The 17,488-nt window shown below is 46.8% G+C and overlaps 1 protein-coding gene across 5 annotated transcripts; it reads right to left on the bottom strand.

The window, feature by feature from the left end:
• Positions 1 to 3,369: 3,369 nt before the first annotated feature.
• On the bottom strand, positions 3,370 to 16,991 carry LOC132385826 (zinc finger protein 484-like). 5 transcript variants are annotated; one of them, XM_059958049.1, is made up of 2 exons: positions 15,466 to 16,988; positions 3,370 to 7,302 (listed from the first exon to the last, which is right to left on the bottom strand). In XM_059958049.1, exon 2 carries the CDS (start codon positions 5,788 to 5,790, stop codon positions 4,942 to 4,944), a length of 849 nt encoding a protein of 282 aa, XP_059814032.1. In that variant the 5' UTR covers positions 5,791 to 7,302; positions 15,466 to 16,988; the 3' UTR covers positions 3,370 to 4,941. The 5 variants fall into 5 exon arrangements, 3 of the variants coding, with proteins under 3 accessions (XP_059814032.1, XP_059814035.1, XP_059814033.1); XM_059958052.1 differs by having other exon boundaries at positions 3,370 to 6,183; XM_059958050.1 differs by lacking the exon at positions 15,466 to 16,988 and adding an exon at positions 8,068 to 8,093.
• Between the last annotated feature and the right edge of the window lie 497 nt (positions 16,992 to 17,488).

The following is a 17,488-nucleotide window of genomic DNA, read 5'->3' as shown; positions in this document are numbered from 1 at the left end:
TTGAACACATTAAAAGATTAAATACATTAAAAAATCTCAAGGTTTCGAATGTATCTTAACGGTACTCCCACACGTGAGTGTCACGTAAATTCATCAATAGTAACTGCATCTTCTGTTTCCCAATGTGTTGCATTGAATGTAGCCATGTCTAGGGTGGTTCGAGACTCTCCTGCATTATGAACCATATGTATATATATATATATATGTATATATATATATACACTACTATTTCTACTTCTACTGGAAGCTCATTCCACACAGCTACCACTCTCTGAGTAAAGAAATACCCCCTAGTGTTACCCTTAAACTTTTGTCTCTTAACTCTCAAATCATGTCCTCTTGTTTTAATCTCCCCTACTCTAAGTGGAAAAAGCCTATCCTCGTCAACTCTATCTATCCCCCTCATAATTTTAAATACCTCTATCAAGTCCCCACTCAAACCTCTATGGTCCAAAGAATAAAGACGTAACTTGTTCAACCTTTCCGTGTAAATTAGGTGCTGAAACCCAGGTAACATTCTAGTAAATATTCTCTGTTCTCTGTCTATTTTGTTGATATCTTTCCTATAATTCGGAGACCAGAACTGTACACAATGCTCCAAATTCGGCCTTACTAATGCATTGCACAATTTTAACATTACTCAATGTTCTGATTTATAAAGGCCAGCATACCAACAGCTTTCTTCACCACCTGATCCACATGAGATTCCACCTTCAGCGAACTATGCACCATTATTCCTTGGTTCTACTGCATTCCTCAATGTCCTGCCATTTATCATTTATGTCCTATTTGGATTATTCCTACCCAAATATAGGATCTCACACTTATCAGCATTAAACTCCATCTGCCATCGTTCAGCCCACTCTTCTAACTGACCGAAATCTCTCCGCAAGCTTTGAAGCAAGCTTTCCACAACGCCATCTACCTTATTATCATCTACAAGAAATTTTATGGGGCGGATTCCTACTTTAGTTTCAGCAAGGGGTCCAGCTGCACCATCCAACCATGTGGTGAACGCACATGTAACTTGGAGACCCCCTGGGTAACTCTGGATTCAAGTCGTGGCTTTTCATCAGCACCATGGGCATTATATTATAGGTAACACAGTTGACCTTCTTGGGGCAATAGACCATCGTTACATGCTGACAAGTCCCAACCCACCTGGGTTGTGGGCAATCAATGTCAAAATAAACTTCATGTCCAGAATTGCATCACTTCTTTGTGGATCCAGTATTCATAACAGGGCGAACGTAGATATTCCAACCACGTCGTTGACTACCCAGCCATTAGGTGGCGTTGTTGAGCTCATCCTGATCGGCCACCCCCACCCCCTTCTCCCTTCATTCTGCCACTGCAAACTTTGTTCTGTTATCGGGTCGTTTTCGAACCCTGTTTCCCCTTATCCTCCTCAGTACCTTTCTCCCTCACTCCCTTTCCCTCATTCGCATCATCCTTCTGAGAGCCCATGCTTCACCATGTGTGGGATTTTAATGGATCAATCATTTCACACACCCTTCTGCTTTCCTCGGTACTGCGCGATACCAAGTTTCTCGGCCAGTTCCTACTCTGTCACGGCGTCAAATTCTGCGGATCCAAAGTAGGACCCAAGACACTCTAGAAAACTGGCCACAACCTTGTCACAAATACAGAAGTTTCCTTACCTTTCCACCGGCTGCAGTTATGCAAAACCTCACTGTCACCTCTATTAGTCCAGCAGCTTCTAATGGTGCCTTCTGAACATCACCCCATGTCCCCTGGGAGGGTGCCTGTTCCTCCGGCAGGGCTGAAGGGAAAGCTAAAGTTAGACAGAGAAGGGTTAGCTTCCCTTCCTCCGTTTCATATAAACCGTGAGTTATCCTGTCTGCTGGATGCACTGGGAAAGTTTCCGAGAATCATCTCATTCACCACTCCAGCACTCAATTGGGCCACGTCAAAGGGTCAGAATACCGTGTCACACAAGCCCCACACCCCCGGCTCTGGTGTGTCCTGCAGTCCCTCCATTACTACAGGTACCATTGGGGCAATGGGTGTTGAAGGTTCCACCCACTCTCGGAAAAACCTGCTGGGAGGCGGGCCACTTCCCCAGTAATCCTGGCTTTGACACTGTTAGTCCCGGAGTGCAGGGACAAAGGATGGCGGACGTGGCTGTTCCTCATGGAGATCGACTGTAGTGGGTTCCCGTTACGGCCAGCATGGAGGCTACTGTCTGTGCTGGGCCTTGATGAAAAGAACAACAAGGAAGCAGGATGGGGGAGGGAGCAGAAAGAGCCCCATACTGGGTACGGAGCTGGAGAGAGGGGTTGAGCTCGAGGTCAGGAACAGATGGGAGGAATGGACAGGAAAGGAGTGGAGGGTTATGGGCTGAGTGCGGGTAGGTGGGACTAGGTGAGATTAAGGGTTCGGCACGGACTAGGAGGGCCAAGATGGCCTGTTTCCGTGCTGTGATTGTTATATGGTTATATGGGCAGTGACTTGGCCCTGACTTCTGATCCACCAGCTGGACAGTGTAGAGGTTAAGGGTTGAAACACTCTATGAAATTTGGACACTACCTGATCATATCTGACCCAGGTCAAAGGCTACGATTACCTCATCAGCGTCTCTTCATACGTTAAATCACCCCAATCTGCATCACCATCATCGTCAGTCCTCGCAGATATCACTCCTCTCCGAGCTGAGAGTTCACTTTGCAGATTTTCCATCTGCTTTAAACACTTGCGATCAGCGCAGCCTTTCCTCTCATCTGCCGATTTCTTCATGACATTCACAACAGCCGTAAATCCCGACCCTGACTTTTCCTTTCTCTAATTCTGTATCCGCCTGTTTATACTCCTCTTCAGTTTTCTCATTTTCTCTTGTTAACGCTTCACACTGAGCCTGAAACTGACTTACGTGGATCAAATTCACCTGATGCTGCTCCGTCAGAATTTCTAACTCTTCCCTACACTTACACAATTCCTCCGCCAGTTTCAGTTTTTTCTCCCTTCACTTCAATTGGATCATCCAACAAACATCACATTACAATATTTTTAATCCCCTGTAATTTCTTTAATTTATTTTCACTAACTACTTTTCACAATTCTTCCTCCACAGTCCCGGACCCTTGGCTGTCAAACTTTTCTAACCACTCCTCATAATCTGACCAGTTCCTTCATAATTAACCATGAAAGTAATCTCTGAAATCCTCTGAATCCTTGGGTTCTGCCTGTCCTTTCCCTTTCACATTTTAATATCCTAACCTACTGTGTGGTTCAACTCGTCACCAGGGTCCCAGACCACTTTTCTTTCTTTTCGAGTTCACCCAGGGCGCGAAAATATGTTCACCGTTCATCAACTGAGATCAGTTTGGAAACTCACCAGGCAACTCGTAATTAATCACAGCTCGCATTTTATTTTTCCTACACAAACAACAAAATAACTACGTTGACCCCAGGCTAACAACTTAAAACATGAATTCCACTGCTCCCTCTGTACTAATACACACCCTGACCACTTCTCAAATTCACAACATTGCAACAGGGGATCCCATTGTATCCAAATGATCGATCATTTCTCCTCCAGCCCCTTCCTTGGGGGTTCTTCCTTGTGATAGTTAGTCTCAGGAGTTATCACACCTTTGCATTTGAAACTCTTTACTTGTTTTGAAACAAGCATGATTTGAAACATTTGAAACAACTCTTATCAGTTCAGAGGACGCATCTCATTCTTGTTGGCTGAAGTCCATCAGGCTGATGACTAACAGATTTCCATTGGATGTAGTCCAAGGGCTACACAACATCATGCCAAAGGTAATTTATTTTGTTCTCCTCCACTATGGTTTCAAACAGACAAACTGTGTCGCTCAGACGCTCAGCAGAAATATCGAGATTCCTTCTGCAGAACTGCCACTGTACGTAATACACACCTTATCTCAGAGTGACTTCAGGTTCAGAGATAACGAGATTGCTTCTGCAGACCTGACAGTGTACATAATACACAGATTATGTGAGAGTGATTTCAGGCTTACAATGGGAATACCAGTAACTTCTTGTGTAAAGTTGATCTGATCAGGTTATCCCATAGCAATCAGTTCACAAAATGGGGAGTACAAAGCAGCTTCACAAAATGGCAGCCTCTATTCCTTCGACCTCATGGCATAAACACAGACAGTTGAACACTCTACTTCCACTGTCATTGACCCATTCACGTTCGATGTTTTCTTGCATATGTTAATTCATTCAGGCAGTGGTGTATTTAGGTGCAGAGCAGTCAGGATGGGATGCTCCTCCAGTCAGATGTGGGAACTCTGGACATCTGACAGTTTTCCGATGACTATTTACAGGAAGTGCACCCAATCACAGCGCCGGACTGACTGGTTCAGGGAGTTGGATGTACTCAGGATCATTCGGGAGCCTGAAGATACTATCAATGAAACATCTGAAGAGGTGGCCACACCCAGAAAACAAGCTTCGGACAGGAGAAGCGTGACCACCAGCAGAGGGAAGGGTCATTAGGAAGACAGTGCAGGGCTGTCCTGTGGGCATTCTCCTCAGCACAACACCTTGTTGAATACTGCTGAGTGGGTGGGGAGTTGATCCATTGGGGCATGGAAGCAACAGAAAGGCCGGCAGCACTGTCCGCTCTGAAGCTTAATAGGGAAGTGTACATTTTGGCCTTGAGGCAGTTATAAGAGATGATATTCTGGGGAGAGAAAAGAGATTCTGTAGGTGTGGACAGGATTTAAATTAGAACTGATTTCTGCGTCACAGATCCAAACCATTAAACTCCAGTCCCATTAAACGGGAACATTAGCCGAGAATTACCTCCCACGCCCAGTGAACAGAGTGCAGAACTGGGTTTGATAAACAGCAGCAGTAATTGCCGAGTTCGGCACCAACAGTCACTTTTGAACTTGATTCAGCAACTGTGATGGTGAAATATCCAGCCTGTAGCCTGTCGCCTGTTTAAACAGTTTCCCCAGTGTGAACTCGTTGATGCACCTTCAGTTGATATGACCGAATAAACCCTTTCCCACAGTCTGAGCAGATGAACAGCCTCTCCCCAGTGTGAATTCGCTGATGTGACTTCAGTTCAACTGACCGAGTAAATGCCTTCCCACAGTCTGAGCAGGTGAACGGCCTCTCTCCAGTGTGGACTCGCTGGTGCACCTGCAGGTCAGATAAATGAATAAATCTCTTCCCACATTCAGAGCAGGAAAATTGCCTCTCCCCAGTGTGAATCCGCTGATGTACCATCACTTGAGATGACCGAGTAAATGCCTTCCCACAGTCTGAACAGGTGAACGGCCTCTCTCCAGTATGAACTCGCTGGTGGGCCTGTAGCCTGGATGAGTCAGTGAATTTCTTCCCACAGTCTGAGCAGGTGAACGGCCTCTCCCCAGTGTGAATTCTCTGATGCACCTTCAGTACAGAAGACTGAGTGAATCCTTTCCCACAGACTGAGCAGGTGAACGGCCTCTCCCCAGTGTGAACTCGCTGATGTACCTTCAGTTGAGATGACCGAATAAACCCTTTCCCACAGTCTGAACAGGTGAATGGCCTCTCCCCAGTGTGAGTTCGCTGATGTATCTTCAGTTCAGATGACCAAGTGAATCCCTTCCCACAGTCTGAGCAGGCGAATGGCTTCTCCCCAGTGTGAAGTGACTGGTGTCTCCGCAGTTGCGATGACTGAGTGAATCCCTTCCCACAGTCTGAGCAGGTGAACGGCTTCTCACCAGTGTGAACTCGCTGGTGTGTCAGTAGGCTGGATGACCGAGGGAATCCCTTCCCACAATCAGCGCAGGTGAACGACATCTTATCAGTGTGAACTCGCTGTTGTGCATGCAGGTGAGATGAGTGAGTGAAGAGTGAATCCCTTCCCACAGTTCTTTGTCAATTCATAAATCAAATATCAGATGTAGTAAACCCCTTGCACAATCAATGTAGTTGAAGAACTGATCTCCAGTGAACAAATGCTGGTGTGTTCTCAGCTCCCCGGTTCCAGTGGATTTCAGTGAGTTACAACAGAAAACTTCATTTCAGACACAAAGCACTTTTCCAGCTGTGATGACAAAATTCTTCATCTCCAAGGATCAACAGTGGTACATTGTTAAATATCTAGTAACTCCTTAAATATCTGGGCAGAGACAGCAAACTGACATGTTGTTCTGTTTAAAATTCCCGTACACAATTTTTGTCATTTCTAACCTGTAAAAAAGATTGACAAAAGACATCAATGAATGAAAGTCATCATTCAGAGAAGTGTATGGTCATCCACTTTGTTAGAGGCAATGAGAGTGCAGACTGTTTTCTCAATAGAGAGGAAATAATGTTGAAGAGTAGGAGAATATAAAAGCAAGGATGTATTGTTGAGTATTTATAAAGTGTGGCCTCACTTGGACTGTTGAGAGCAGATTCAGGCCCCTTAAGTAGAACAGATGTACTTACATTGCAGAGCGTTCAAAGGAAATTTACAAAAATATTTCAGGATTTATAAGGTTTGTCTGATGAAGAACATTTGATGGCTCGGGGCCTCTACTCACTGGAGTTCAGAATAATGAAGGGGCCCTCATTGAAATCTATTGAACATTGAAAAGTCTCGATAGAGTGGATGTGGAGAGTATGTTGACAAGAGTGGGAGAGTCGAAAACCAGAGGACGCAGCATCAAAATCGAGCTTTGTTCTTTCAGAAAGGAGATGAGGAGGAATTTCTTTAACCGGAGCGTGGTGACTCTGTGGGATTTGCTGCTATGAGTTGCTCTGGAGTCCAAGTAATTGGGTCTATTTTTGGGAAGAGGGTGATGGATTCTTGATTAGTTAGGGCAGGAAGGGATATGGGGAGAAGGCAGGAGAGTGCAGCTGAGTTGGAAATGGATCAGCTGTAATGAAATGGTGGAGCAGACTCGATGGGCGAAACGACCTCATTCTGCTCCTGTATCTGATTAATTTTCACAGCCGATATATTATGAAATAATTTTAATCTCCTTTCTGAACTCTGACATCACACTGTTACAGCGAGGATCAACCCAAGTTGGGGGAAAAACTCTCCTTCCAACTGCTCATGATGCCGGCAACTGGTCTGTCCATGTAATTCCCCAACAGATTTCCTGCCTGTGTGAGAATGGGAATTTCAATCTGTGACTTAGCTCAGGCTGATTCCTTCCATTAGTATTATTCTCTGTCCCATATTATTCCGAGCTGCGCAGTAACTGAAATGTTCCCACACAGCCAGCCTTTGCTGCTGCACAGCTGGTGTTTTGTTGATGCCGTGCTGTTTTCATGATGTTTAAACATTTAACTTTCAGACAAATGCTCGGTCCATACGTTCTGAGAAAAATAAATTAGAGAAAACATTGGTATTATTTCAAGTTCTGGTCCTGTACGACAGCACTACAAAGAGCATGTGATGTTACACGGCAAACCCTGGAGAGTTTCAAATTACTCTGCCCCTCCGCACAGGTGAATGACGGTGGAGAGCCCATCAGAGGCAATGCCAATGAACATGATGGGGAGGGCAGTCCTTGTTCTCATTGGAGTGTGGCATATTTGTGATGAGAACGCTACAGGTCACTTGTTACCCAGGCCAAAGGTAATTGGTATCATTATGTACCCAAAGCGAATGGTACTAAACAAGTTCTCACAGGTAGAAAGGTCCAGATCAAGATGGAACAAAGGTGATTTCCACAAGGACTAAAGCTGATGTAAGGATTTTGTTTCCTTCTTTTCATACAGTAAAAATTGACATTTTCATTGACTGGAAGGTCAGCTCCTCAGTGCTCGGTGGTGCCCGAGTGATCCATCTACTCCCCTTCACTCCCCCTGCGATTCCAAATACGGCCTACGGACTAACGGGGAAAACGCTGGCCCTGTCATCAATGGCTGCCTCTTTACCCAGAAACCTACACGAAGAAGAGACCCATCTATCCGCCACGGCTCCAGCGTCTCCGCTCCTCAGCAGCAAGTTCCCTGGAGCCCTCGTAGAGAGAGAGAGGGGTAAGGACTTGGACTGACCCTGGATGCGGAGGAAAAGTGTGGCCGGTCGCGGTTCGGACGCCGGTACCGATGATAATCCGCCCGGATCCCCGCTCCGACCTGCCGCCGAGTCTCCGAGCTTTTTGTCCACGCGAAACGCCCGCGACCCTTACGCATGCGCATTTGTGCGCCTGGTCGCTGACGGCGATTTCTGGAACTAACAGGAGAAAGTCTGCAAATGCTGGAAATTCAAGGCGACTCACACAAAACGCTGCAGAAACTCAGCACCTCAGGCAGCATCTGTAGAAAATTATAAACAGACGGCGTTTTTTGGCAGAAAGCCTTCTGCAGGGCAGAGAAGCACAGGGGAAGGTGCCAGAATAGAAATATGGTGGGGGAGGGGAAGAGGCGAGCTGGAATTTGATGCCGGGTGGGTGGGGAAGGTCAAGAAAGGGTGGGCTGGAGAATAAAGAATCTGATAGGAGGGGAGAGTGGACCAGAGAGAGGGCAGGAGGAGGGTCCCGGGAGGAATGTAGGAAGGTGAGAAGTACAAGGTCAAAGTGGGGCATAGAGGAGGGTGACGGTAATTTATTCACAGGAGGGGAAATCGATGTTCATGCCGTCAGGTTGGAGGGTACCCAGACGGAATATAATGTGTTGCTCCACCACCCTGGGGTGGGGGGATGGGAGCTCATCTTGGCACAAGAGGAGTCCATGGATCGACACGGCGGAACAGGACTGGGAATGAAGAATTAAAATGCGTGCTGACTGGTAAGTCAGACTTGTGGAGGATGGTGCGAAGTTGCTCCTAATTGATGACTGCACCCTCAGGGTGGCGGAGCAACAACTTTTATTCTGCCGTGGTACCTTCAAACGAGATGAACGAGTGCACCAGTCTTGTCTGTTTGAATCCAGAGCCCAAGAAAAGCTCTCTTTCGTGTCTCAGTCGTCTTTGACCCCCTGAAGAACTGTTTCTGAGTGACAGCTAAGATCCACCTGCAATTCCTCGGACCACTTTCCCAACTGGTCTCGATCCCACTGGAACCTTAGACAACCCTCACTTTCTCCACACACCGGTTTTGGTGACATCCACAACCTCACTAATTGTTTGAACTGCATTCTCCAAATAATTAAAATCATTGTCCAGTTGTAAGCGGATGAATTTACTTACTCTTTCATCTCCCAGGGGGAACGAGACTGGCTGGATCCGGGGGGGGGGGCGGGTGCAGGGAAACACGGGCTTTCAATCGCCGACATCTACCATCAGTGTGTCCATCACTAGGGGCACACATCATGTTCTCTGGCGGCAACAAACCAGCCCGAAGACCCCGGTCTCCGGTTGGCAGCAGCTCATTTGAGGGACCCGCCATTTGGGCTCCGTCTCATTCGGGGGGGAGACGTTTTGTGGGTGTGTGACCCTCTGAGTGAAGAGGTATCCCCTCATGTGCCCCATAAACTCCCCACCTTTCACCCTTAACCCCCTGTCAAGTATCTCTCTGCTGAGACTCACAGAACGCAATCCCAACACTGAGTGTTTCTTCATCAAGCAGCTTTATTCTTTATTACCTGCCGGGGGTAATTTCACCTCCATTCTCACCAGGGATGGGAGGGGACCTCAAACACAACGTTTACAAAATATTCCTTCTGTACATAAGAACGAGTCGAGGTTACTGTTCCCAGCGAGCTCCGTGTTCCCGATACGTTTGTTGATACTGCCATCTCCGGTTGAGTCGTCTCTGTTACTTCCTCATTCCTGCACAGCGTTCAGTGTTCGCAGTCACGAGATCTTTAGTAAGCACATTTCTTGTCGTTTCCTCCTGCTACTTTAGTCACCTACATATATCGCATATACTAGCTCAGCACTCCGGGGTTTGTAGAACTTTATTTTGTCTCATCAGATACTTACAATAAAATGCAAAGTTCAGTACATATTTCCCCATTCCCTCCTCTTTGTTGTCCCATGACAACAGACATCCAATATTATCAGAACTTACGAAGTGAATGATGTCTTTAAAGTGAAAATACTTCAGATCTCAGGGCTTTCTTTTCCCCGTCCATTCCCCATGAGGAGCCAGAACCCTGATATCTCCTCCTTTTCAGACTCCCGACTGAGCACGAGAATCATAATCAGATTGTTTGTATTATTATTGCTCCAATGGTTATTCCATCATGCAAACCAGTATCCCAACATCCTCCCAGAGTCCCAAATGGCCACCGGCTTCCTGAGGGGTTATCATTGCGGAAATGTACAATGTAAACCAGTATCCCAGCATCCTCCCAGAGTCCCAAATGGCCACCAGCTTCCTAAGGGGTTATGATTGATAAACTCTACAACGTAAACAAGTATCCCACCATCCTCCCAGAGTCCCAAATGGCCACCGGCTTCCTGAGGGGTTATCATCGTGGAACTGTACAATGTAAACCAGTATCCCACCATCGTCCCAGAGTCCCAAATGGCCACCGGCTTCCTGAGGGGTTATCATCGTGGAACTGTACAATGTAAACCAGTATCCCACCATCCTCCCAGAGTCCCAAATGACCACCGGCTTCCTGAGGGGTTATCATTGTGGAACTGCTCTCCCACTTCTCTCATTCTATCTGCTGCCTCTCAAATATAATCCATCAGGTGAGTTACATTTTCAGTTTTGTCTGGTGTGTTGGTGCAACATTCTTGCCCAATTAAAGCACTTGCACCCCACTTTTTATCGAATAAAACGTCTAGGGCGGCTGGACAACGATGCTGGAGAGGCAGTGACGAGAGACAAAGAAATGGTAGACAGACTGAATAAGTATGTTGTGTCTGTCTTCACAGAGGAAGACACCAGCATAATGGTGGAACTTCCGGGTGTCAGGAGTCAGAAGTGTGCAAAGTTACCAGAACCGGAGTGAAGGTTCTTGAGGAACTGGAAGGCCAAGTTAGATAAGTCACGTGACCCAGATGGTGTACACCCCAGCTTTCTGAAAGAGGTGGCTAAAAAGATTGTGGCCCCATTAGTAATGAACATTCAGGAATCACAATGTTCCGGAATGGTTCCTCAAGAATGTAATATTGCCAATGTCACACCACTTTTCAAGAAGGGAGAGAGGCAGAAGAAAGGAAACTATCGGCCAGTTTGTCTGTCTTCAGTGATTGGGAAGATGTTGGAGTCGATTATTAATGATGAGGTCTGAGAGTACCGTGTCACAAGATAAAATAGACCACAGTCAGCATGGTTTCCTGAAGGGAAAATCTTGCCTGACAAACCTGTTGAAATTATTTTAAGAAATAACAAACAGGACAGACAAAGGAGAATCGATTGATGGTGTTTACCTGGATTTTCAGACGGCTTCTGAGCGGATGCCACACATGAGGCTGCTTTAACAACCCACGAGCCCATGGTAGTACCGGAAAGATTCCAGCATGGACAAAGCCGTGGCTGACTGAGAGGAAGCAAAGAATGGGTACAAAGGGAGCCTCTTGACGAGTGGGTTCCACAGTAGTCTGTGTTGGGACTGATAGTCTTTATGTTAAATATCACTGATGTGCATGATGAAATTGATGACCTTGCTGCAAAGTTTTCAGATGATATGAAGATGGTTGAGGGTCAGGTTGTTTTGAGGACATGGAGGGGCTATGGAAGGTCTTCAACAGATGAGGAGAATGGGCAAAGAAGTGGGAGATGGAATGCAGTGTCAGCAGAGGGTATCAGCATGCACTTTGGTCGAAGAAATGACAGGGCTGACTATTTTCCAATTTGCAGATTGAGTCTGTGGTGAAGAAGGCAAATGTAATGTCAGCATTCATTTGAAGAGGAATAGAATATAAACACAGGGATGTAATGTTGACATTTTTGTAAGCACTGGTGAGGCCTCAGTGGGAGTACTGTGAGCAGTTGTGGACTCCTTATCTGAGAAAAAAGATGTGCTGAAACTGGAGAGTATCCAAAAGAGGTTCACGTAAATGATTCCAAAATTAAATATGTTGTCATATGAAGAGTATTTGATGGCTCTGGGCCTGTAGTGAGTGGAATTCAAAAGAATGAGAGGAGACCTAATTGAAATATATCAAATAGTGAAAGGATTAATTGAGTGGATATGGAGAGGATGTTTCCTCTTTTGGGATAGTCTAAGACCAAAGGACACAACCTCAGAATAGAGGGGTGTCTTTAGAATGGAGATGAGGAGGAACTTATTTAGCCAGAGAGTAATGAATCCATGGACTCTATGGATAATGTATCTTTGGCAGCTGTGGAGGCCAAATCTTCATGTACATTTAAGGCCGAGGTTGATAGTTTCTTGATTGGTCAGGGCATGATGGGCGACCAGGATAAGGCAGGAGATTGGGACCAAGAGGGAAATTGGGTCAGCTAAAATGAAATGGTGGAGCAGACTCGATGGGCCGAATGGCCTAATTCTGCTCCTATATCGCATGGTCTTAAAGCAACCTCTCATTTAACGTCAGCAAGAGCCAGGAGGTGATTATTTGACTTCAGGAGGAGGAAACAGGAGAACTGTGAGCCATTCCTCATCAGAGATCAAAGGCGGAGAGGGTCAGCAACCTTAAATTCCTCAATGTTATCACTTTCCAGGATCTGTCCTGAGCCCAGCATGGAAGTGCAATTACAAAGAAAGCACAGCAACATCTCCATTTCCTTACAAGCCTGCAAAGATTCAGCATGACCTCTAAAACCTTGACAAACTTCTACAGATGTGTGTGGAGAATATGTTCAGTGCTTACAGCGTTGCCTGGTATGGAAACACCAAAGCCCGGGAAAGGAAAATCCTACAGAAAGTAGTGGATATGGCCCAGTACATCACAGGAAAAACACTCCCCCCACTGCGCACATTTCTTTGGTGCGCTGTCATAGGAAAACTACATCTGTCATCAAGGAACCCACCATGTGGCACATGATCTCTTCTCACTGATTCCATCAGGAAGAAAGTGCAGGAGTCTCAGGACCCACACCACCAGGTTCAGGAACTGTTATCACCCTTCAAACATCAAGTTCTTCAAACAGAGGAGATAATCTTACTCAAATTCAATTGCTCCATCACTGAACTGTTCCTATAACCCATGGACACATTCACGGATTCTTCATCTCCTGTTCATGGTAATTATTTATTAATTTTATTTTCTTTTGTATTTGCACAGTTTGTTGTCTTTTGCACATTGTATTTTGTCTCCAATGTTGGGTTCGGGCTTTCATTGATTCAATCATGATTCTTTGATTTACTGAGTTTGTCCGAAATAAAAATCTCAGGATTGAGCATGGTGACATGTGTAAACTTCGATAATAAACTTACTTTGTAAATTTTGAATTCCACATTTAAATTACTCTCTCAAACACACATGAGCTTTGTAATTTCTAAAGGTTCAGCATCGACCGGCTAAATGATTTGGCTCGGATCAGAATGGTCATCCCATCACAATGACCCCTCTTTCGGGACACCCCAGCTACAGGAAAGATTCCTGAATCAAACTGGGATCACTGTTTCAAGCGTGCACACACACACACAGACACACAGCTGTGATGAAGAGCTTTGAGGGGGTTGGTCCTGACTAGAATCAACTCCTGTCTGTGCATGGACCTGGACCCACTGCAATTTGCCGATCACCACAATCTGTCTACAGCAAATGCAATCTCACTGACTCTCCACTCAGCCTTCGATCACCTGGACAATAGCAATACACAAGTCAGGCTGCTGATTACAGCTCAGAGTTCAACACAATCAGACCCTCAATTGTAATCAACAAGCTCCAAAACCTGGGCCTCTGTACCTCCTTCTGCAACTGGATCCTCACCAGGAGACCCCAGTCTGTGTGGATCAGAAATAACATCTCCTCCTTGCTGACAATCAACTCCGGCACACCTCACCGATGCGTGCTCAGCCCACTGCTCTGCTCTCTCTACACCACGTCTGTGTGTCTAGGCTCATCTATAAACTTGCTGACAACCCAACTATTGTTGGTGGAATTTCAGACGGTGACGAGGAGGAGTACAGGAGTGAGATAGATCAGCAAGTTGAGTGGTGTCACAGCAACAACCTTGCACTCAACATCATGAAGACAAAGGAATTGATTGTGGATTCAGGAAGTGGAAGTCGAGGGAACACACACCAGTCCACATCGTGGGATCAGAAGTGAAAAGGGTGAGCAGTTTCCATTTCCTGCCTGTCAACATCTCTGAGGAACTATCCTGGGCCCAACATATTGATGCAGTTACAATGAAGGAACAAGATCGACTATTTTTCATTCCGATATTGAGGAAAATCGGTCTGTCATGAAAGCCACTTGCAAATTTCTACAGATGTACTGTGGAGAGCATTCTAACTGGTTGCATCACTGCCTGGTGTGGAGAGGCCACTGCACAGGATCAGAAAATGCTGCAGAAAGTTGTAAACTCAGCCAGCTCCTTCATGGGCACTGGACACCACAGCATCCAGGACACATTCAAAAGATGATGCCACAAAAAGGTGGCATCCATCATTATGGACCCTCATCACCCAGGACATGCCTTCGGCTCATTGCTACCATCAAGGAGGATGTACAGGACCGTGAAGAGACACACAATGTCTCAGGAACAGCTTCTTCCCTCCACCGTCAGATTTCTAAATGGACAATGAATTCTAGAATACTTCCTCAGTATTTTCCCTCACGTTTGCCACTACATTTCAAATTTAATTTTATAAATACTTGTTGTAATTTATAGTTTTTATTACTATGTATTGCAATGTACTGCAGACACAAAGGATCAAATTTCACCACAAATGCGGATGATATTAAACCTGATTCTGATAAACAAACACACACAGCTGGGCTCAGACATACAACACTCCCACATTCCTCCCTTTGTGACACCCTACTTGCTCCGTGGCCCCGGTATGAAGCTCAAACTGTTGCAACACCTGCCCTTTAAAATCATGGCTGAGGCTGTGTTGTGTCTGTTCACTGTTTGAGTTCGATATTAAATGAAGAGCATTGAATGGGAAGGAACGTTTGAATAGAAGAATAAAGATCTCCTCTGAAGGTATATGGGGTCCTGGTGAGAGCGTACATGGAACACTGTGCACAGGTCTGGTCTCCCTCCCGGAGTCAGCCTGTGGGATGAAAGGAATGAAGAGATTTCCCAGATTGATTTAGGAGGTGAGGTAGTGTCCTCGGAGAGATTATACTGACTGGGCCTGTCTCAAAATTAGAGAAATAAAAGGCCGTCTGACTGAGACAGACACAGTCTCACAGGGTATTGACAGGGTAGAGGCAGGAATGATGTTTCCTTTGGCTGTGGTGAGGAATGGGGGTCACAGAATCCGAGGTCACCTCAACAGGACTGAGATGAGGAGGAATTTCCGCATCCAGAGGGCAGTGAATCTTTGGAATTTTCTCCACAAGGTTTCGAAATTTGAAGGACAAATTTTAAGACTCTGCGATGCTGGGAACGTTGCGCGAAAGTGGCGCTGAGGTCAAAGATCAGGCATGTTCTGAGTGAAAGGCGGAAAAGACGGAATGTCTGTTTATTTGTTTCTAAAGTACGTGTTTACCTTTGCGCCTGGTTCTCCCTGGGCCTTCAGCCTGTCCTTTAACACAGGGGAGCGCTCACAGCACCGGAGTTCCATCGGCAGACGTTGTGGGCCAGCTCCCGGATCCCAGCAGCAGGAGACAGGACCGGGAGGAAACTCCGGACAACAGGCCCCGATCCACGGCGGGGAAAGACCGGGCACCCCCTGTGTGGCTGAAACATCTCACGGAATCTCCGCCCGAATCTTCACATCCGCGATCGGAAGGGTTCAAAACTCCGGCCGCTGATGCAGCCTTTACCCGGGGAGCTGCTCCCAATCTCGGGTCTCTCACCGGGTCCACTCGTTCCCGATTCCAAACTTCGGTCCGCCCAGAGTCCCGCCCACAGACACTCCTCAGCCAATGGAGGCAAGGGTCTCCCAGTGGTGTTCTCTGATTGGCGGTGAGTGTGTCTGAGGACGGGCTGCTACTGGGATCTGGAGCAGTCAGTCAAGGTTTGATCTCAGAAACAAAGCAAGTTCCCCGAGGCTCAAAGTTCAAAGTAAATTTTATTGTCAGAGTACATGTAAGTCGCCACATACAACTCCTACAAACATCCAGAGCAAAGCTACAGAATGGTAACTATATCTGGATCACTGAAACATCAGCCAGAGTGCAGAAGACAGCAAAATTCTCCAATGCAAATAAATAATGAGAACATGAAATAACCGCAGCGGCTGCCGATAGCTGTCCGCTGCTCTCAGCGCTCCCTGTTCAATCTGACTGGGCAAGAAACAGTGAGGCGCAAAGGTAAACTCGTGTTTCAGAAAATAAGAAATAGAGAAGGTGTGGCCATTCGGCCCCTTGCTCCTCTTCTGCCCTTCAGAACATGCTTGACTTTTGACCTCAGCACCACTTTCCTACAACTTTCCATCACCGCTGAGCCCCTGGATATGTCTATTCAATTTAGAAACCTTGTGGAGATAATTGCAATGATTCACTGCACTCTGGGTGAGGAAATTTCTCCTCATCTCAGTCCTGCTGAGTTGTCCTCGGATTTTGAGTCTGTGAGCGTTGTTTCCACACCTTATGGGAAACATCATCCCAGCCCTTCCGCTGTAAATATCCTGTGAGATTGTATTTCACTAATTCTGTGACAGGAATGTGATCTGTCTCAGTCAAACCACCTCTTATTTCACTCATTTTGAGACAGACCCAGTGCGATGATTTGTTGTGGGAGCACCCTTTGTTGTTCCTGACCCTAGTGGGGCGAGTTCAAGGGCACGGTCTGGAAAGGGGAACCCACTCCCTGTCCCTGCCCGAGAGTTTCCATATATAACCCTGAGGAGTGCCACAAGACCCCGGGCAGGGTCTGGAAAGGGGAACCCACTCCCTGTCCCTGTCCGTGAGGTTCCATATATAACCCTGAGGAGTGGCACGTCCCCGGGCAGGGTCTGGAAAGGGGAACCCACTCCCTGTCCCTGCCCGAGAGGTTCCATATATAACCCTGAGGAGTGGCACAAGTCCCCGGTCAGGGTCTGGAAAGGGGAACCCACTCCCTGTCCCTGCCCGAGAGGTTCCATATATAACCCTGAGGAGAGGCACAAGTCCCCGGTCAGGGTCTGGAAAGGGGAACCCACTCCCTGTCCCTGCCCGAGAGGTTCCATATATAACCCTGAGGAGTGGCACAAGTCCCCGGGCAGGGTCTGGAAAGGGGAACCCACTCCCTGTCCCTGTCCGAGAGGTTCCATATATAACCCTGAGGAGTGGCACAAGTCCTCTGGCAGGGTCTGAAAAGGGGAACCCACTCCCTGTCCCTGTCCGAGAGGTTCCATATATAACCCTGAGGAGTGGCACAAGTCCTCTGGCAGGGTCTGAAAAGGGGAACCCACTCCCTGTCCCTGTCCGAGAGGTTCCATATATAACCCTGAGGAGTGGCACAAGTCCCCGGGCAGGGTCTGGAAAGGAGAACCCACTCCCTGTCCCTGTCCGAGAGGTTCCATATATAACCCTGAGGAGTGGCACAAGTCTCCGGGCAGGGTCTGGAAAGGGGAACCCACTCCCTGT

The sequence above is a fragment of the Hypanus sabinus genome (genome assembly GCF_030144855.1).
Source record: "Hypanus sabinus isolate sHypSab1 chromosome X2 unlocalized genomic scaffold, sHypSab1.hap1 SUPER_X2_unloc_25, whole genome shotgun sequence".
NCBI lineage: Eukaryota > Metazoa > Chordata > Chondrichthyes > Myliobatiformes > Dasyatidae > Hypanus > Hypanus sabinus.
Note: the sequence above shows the minus strand (reverse complement) of the source record. Positions and strands in the feature narration are given on the sequence as shown.

Coding starts and splice junctions, on each gene's coding strand:
- LOC132385826 (XM_059958049.1), bottom strand. CDS start 5,790: ATGTCGTTCACCTGCGCTGATTGTGGGAAGGGATTCCCTCGGTCATCC.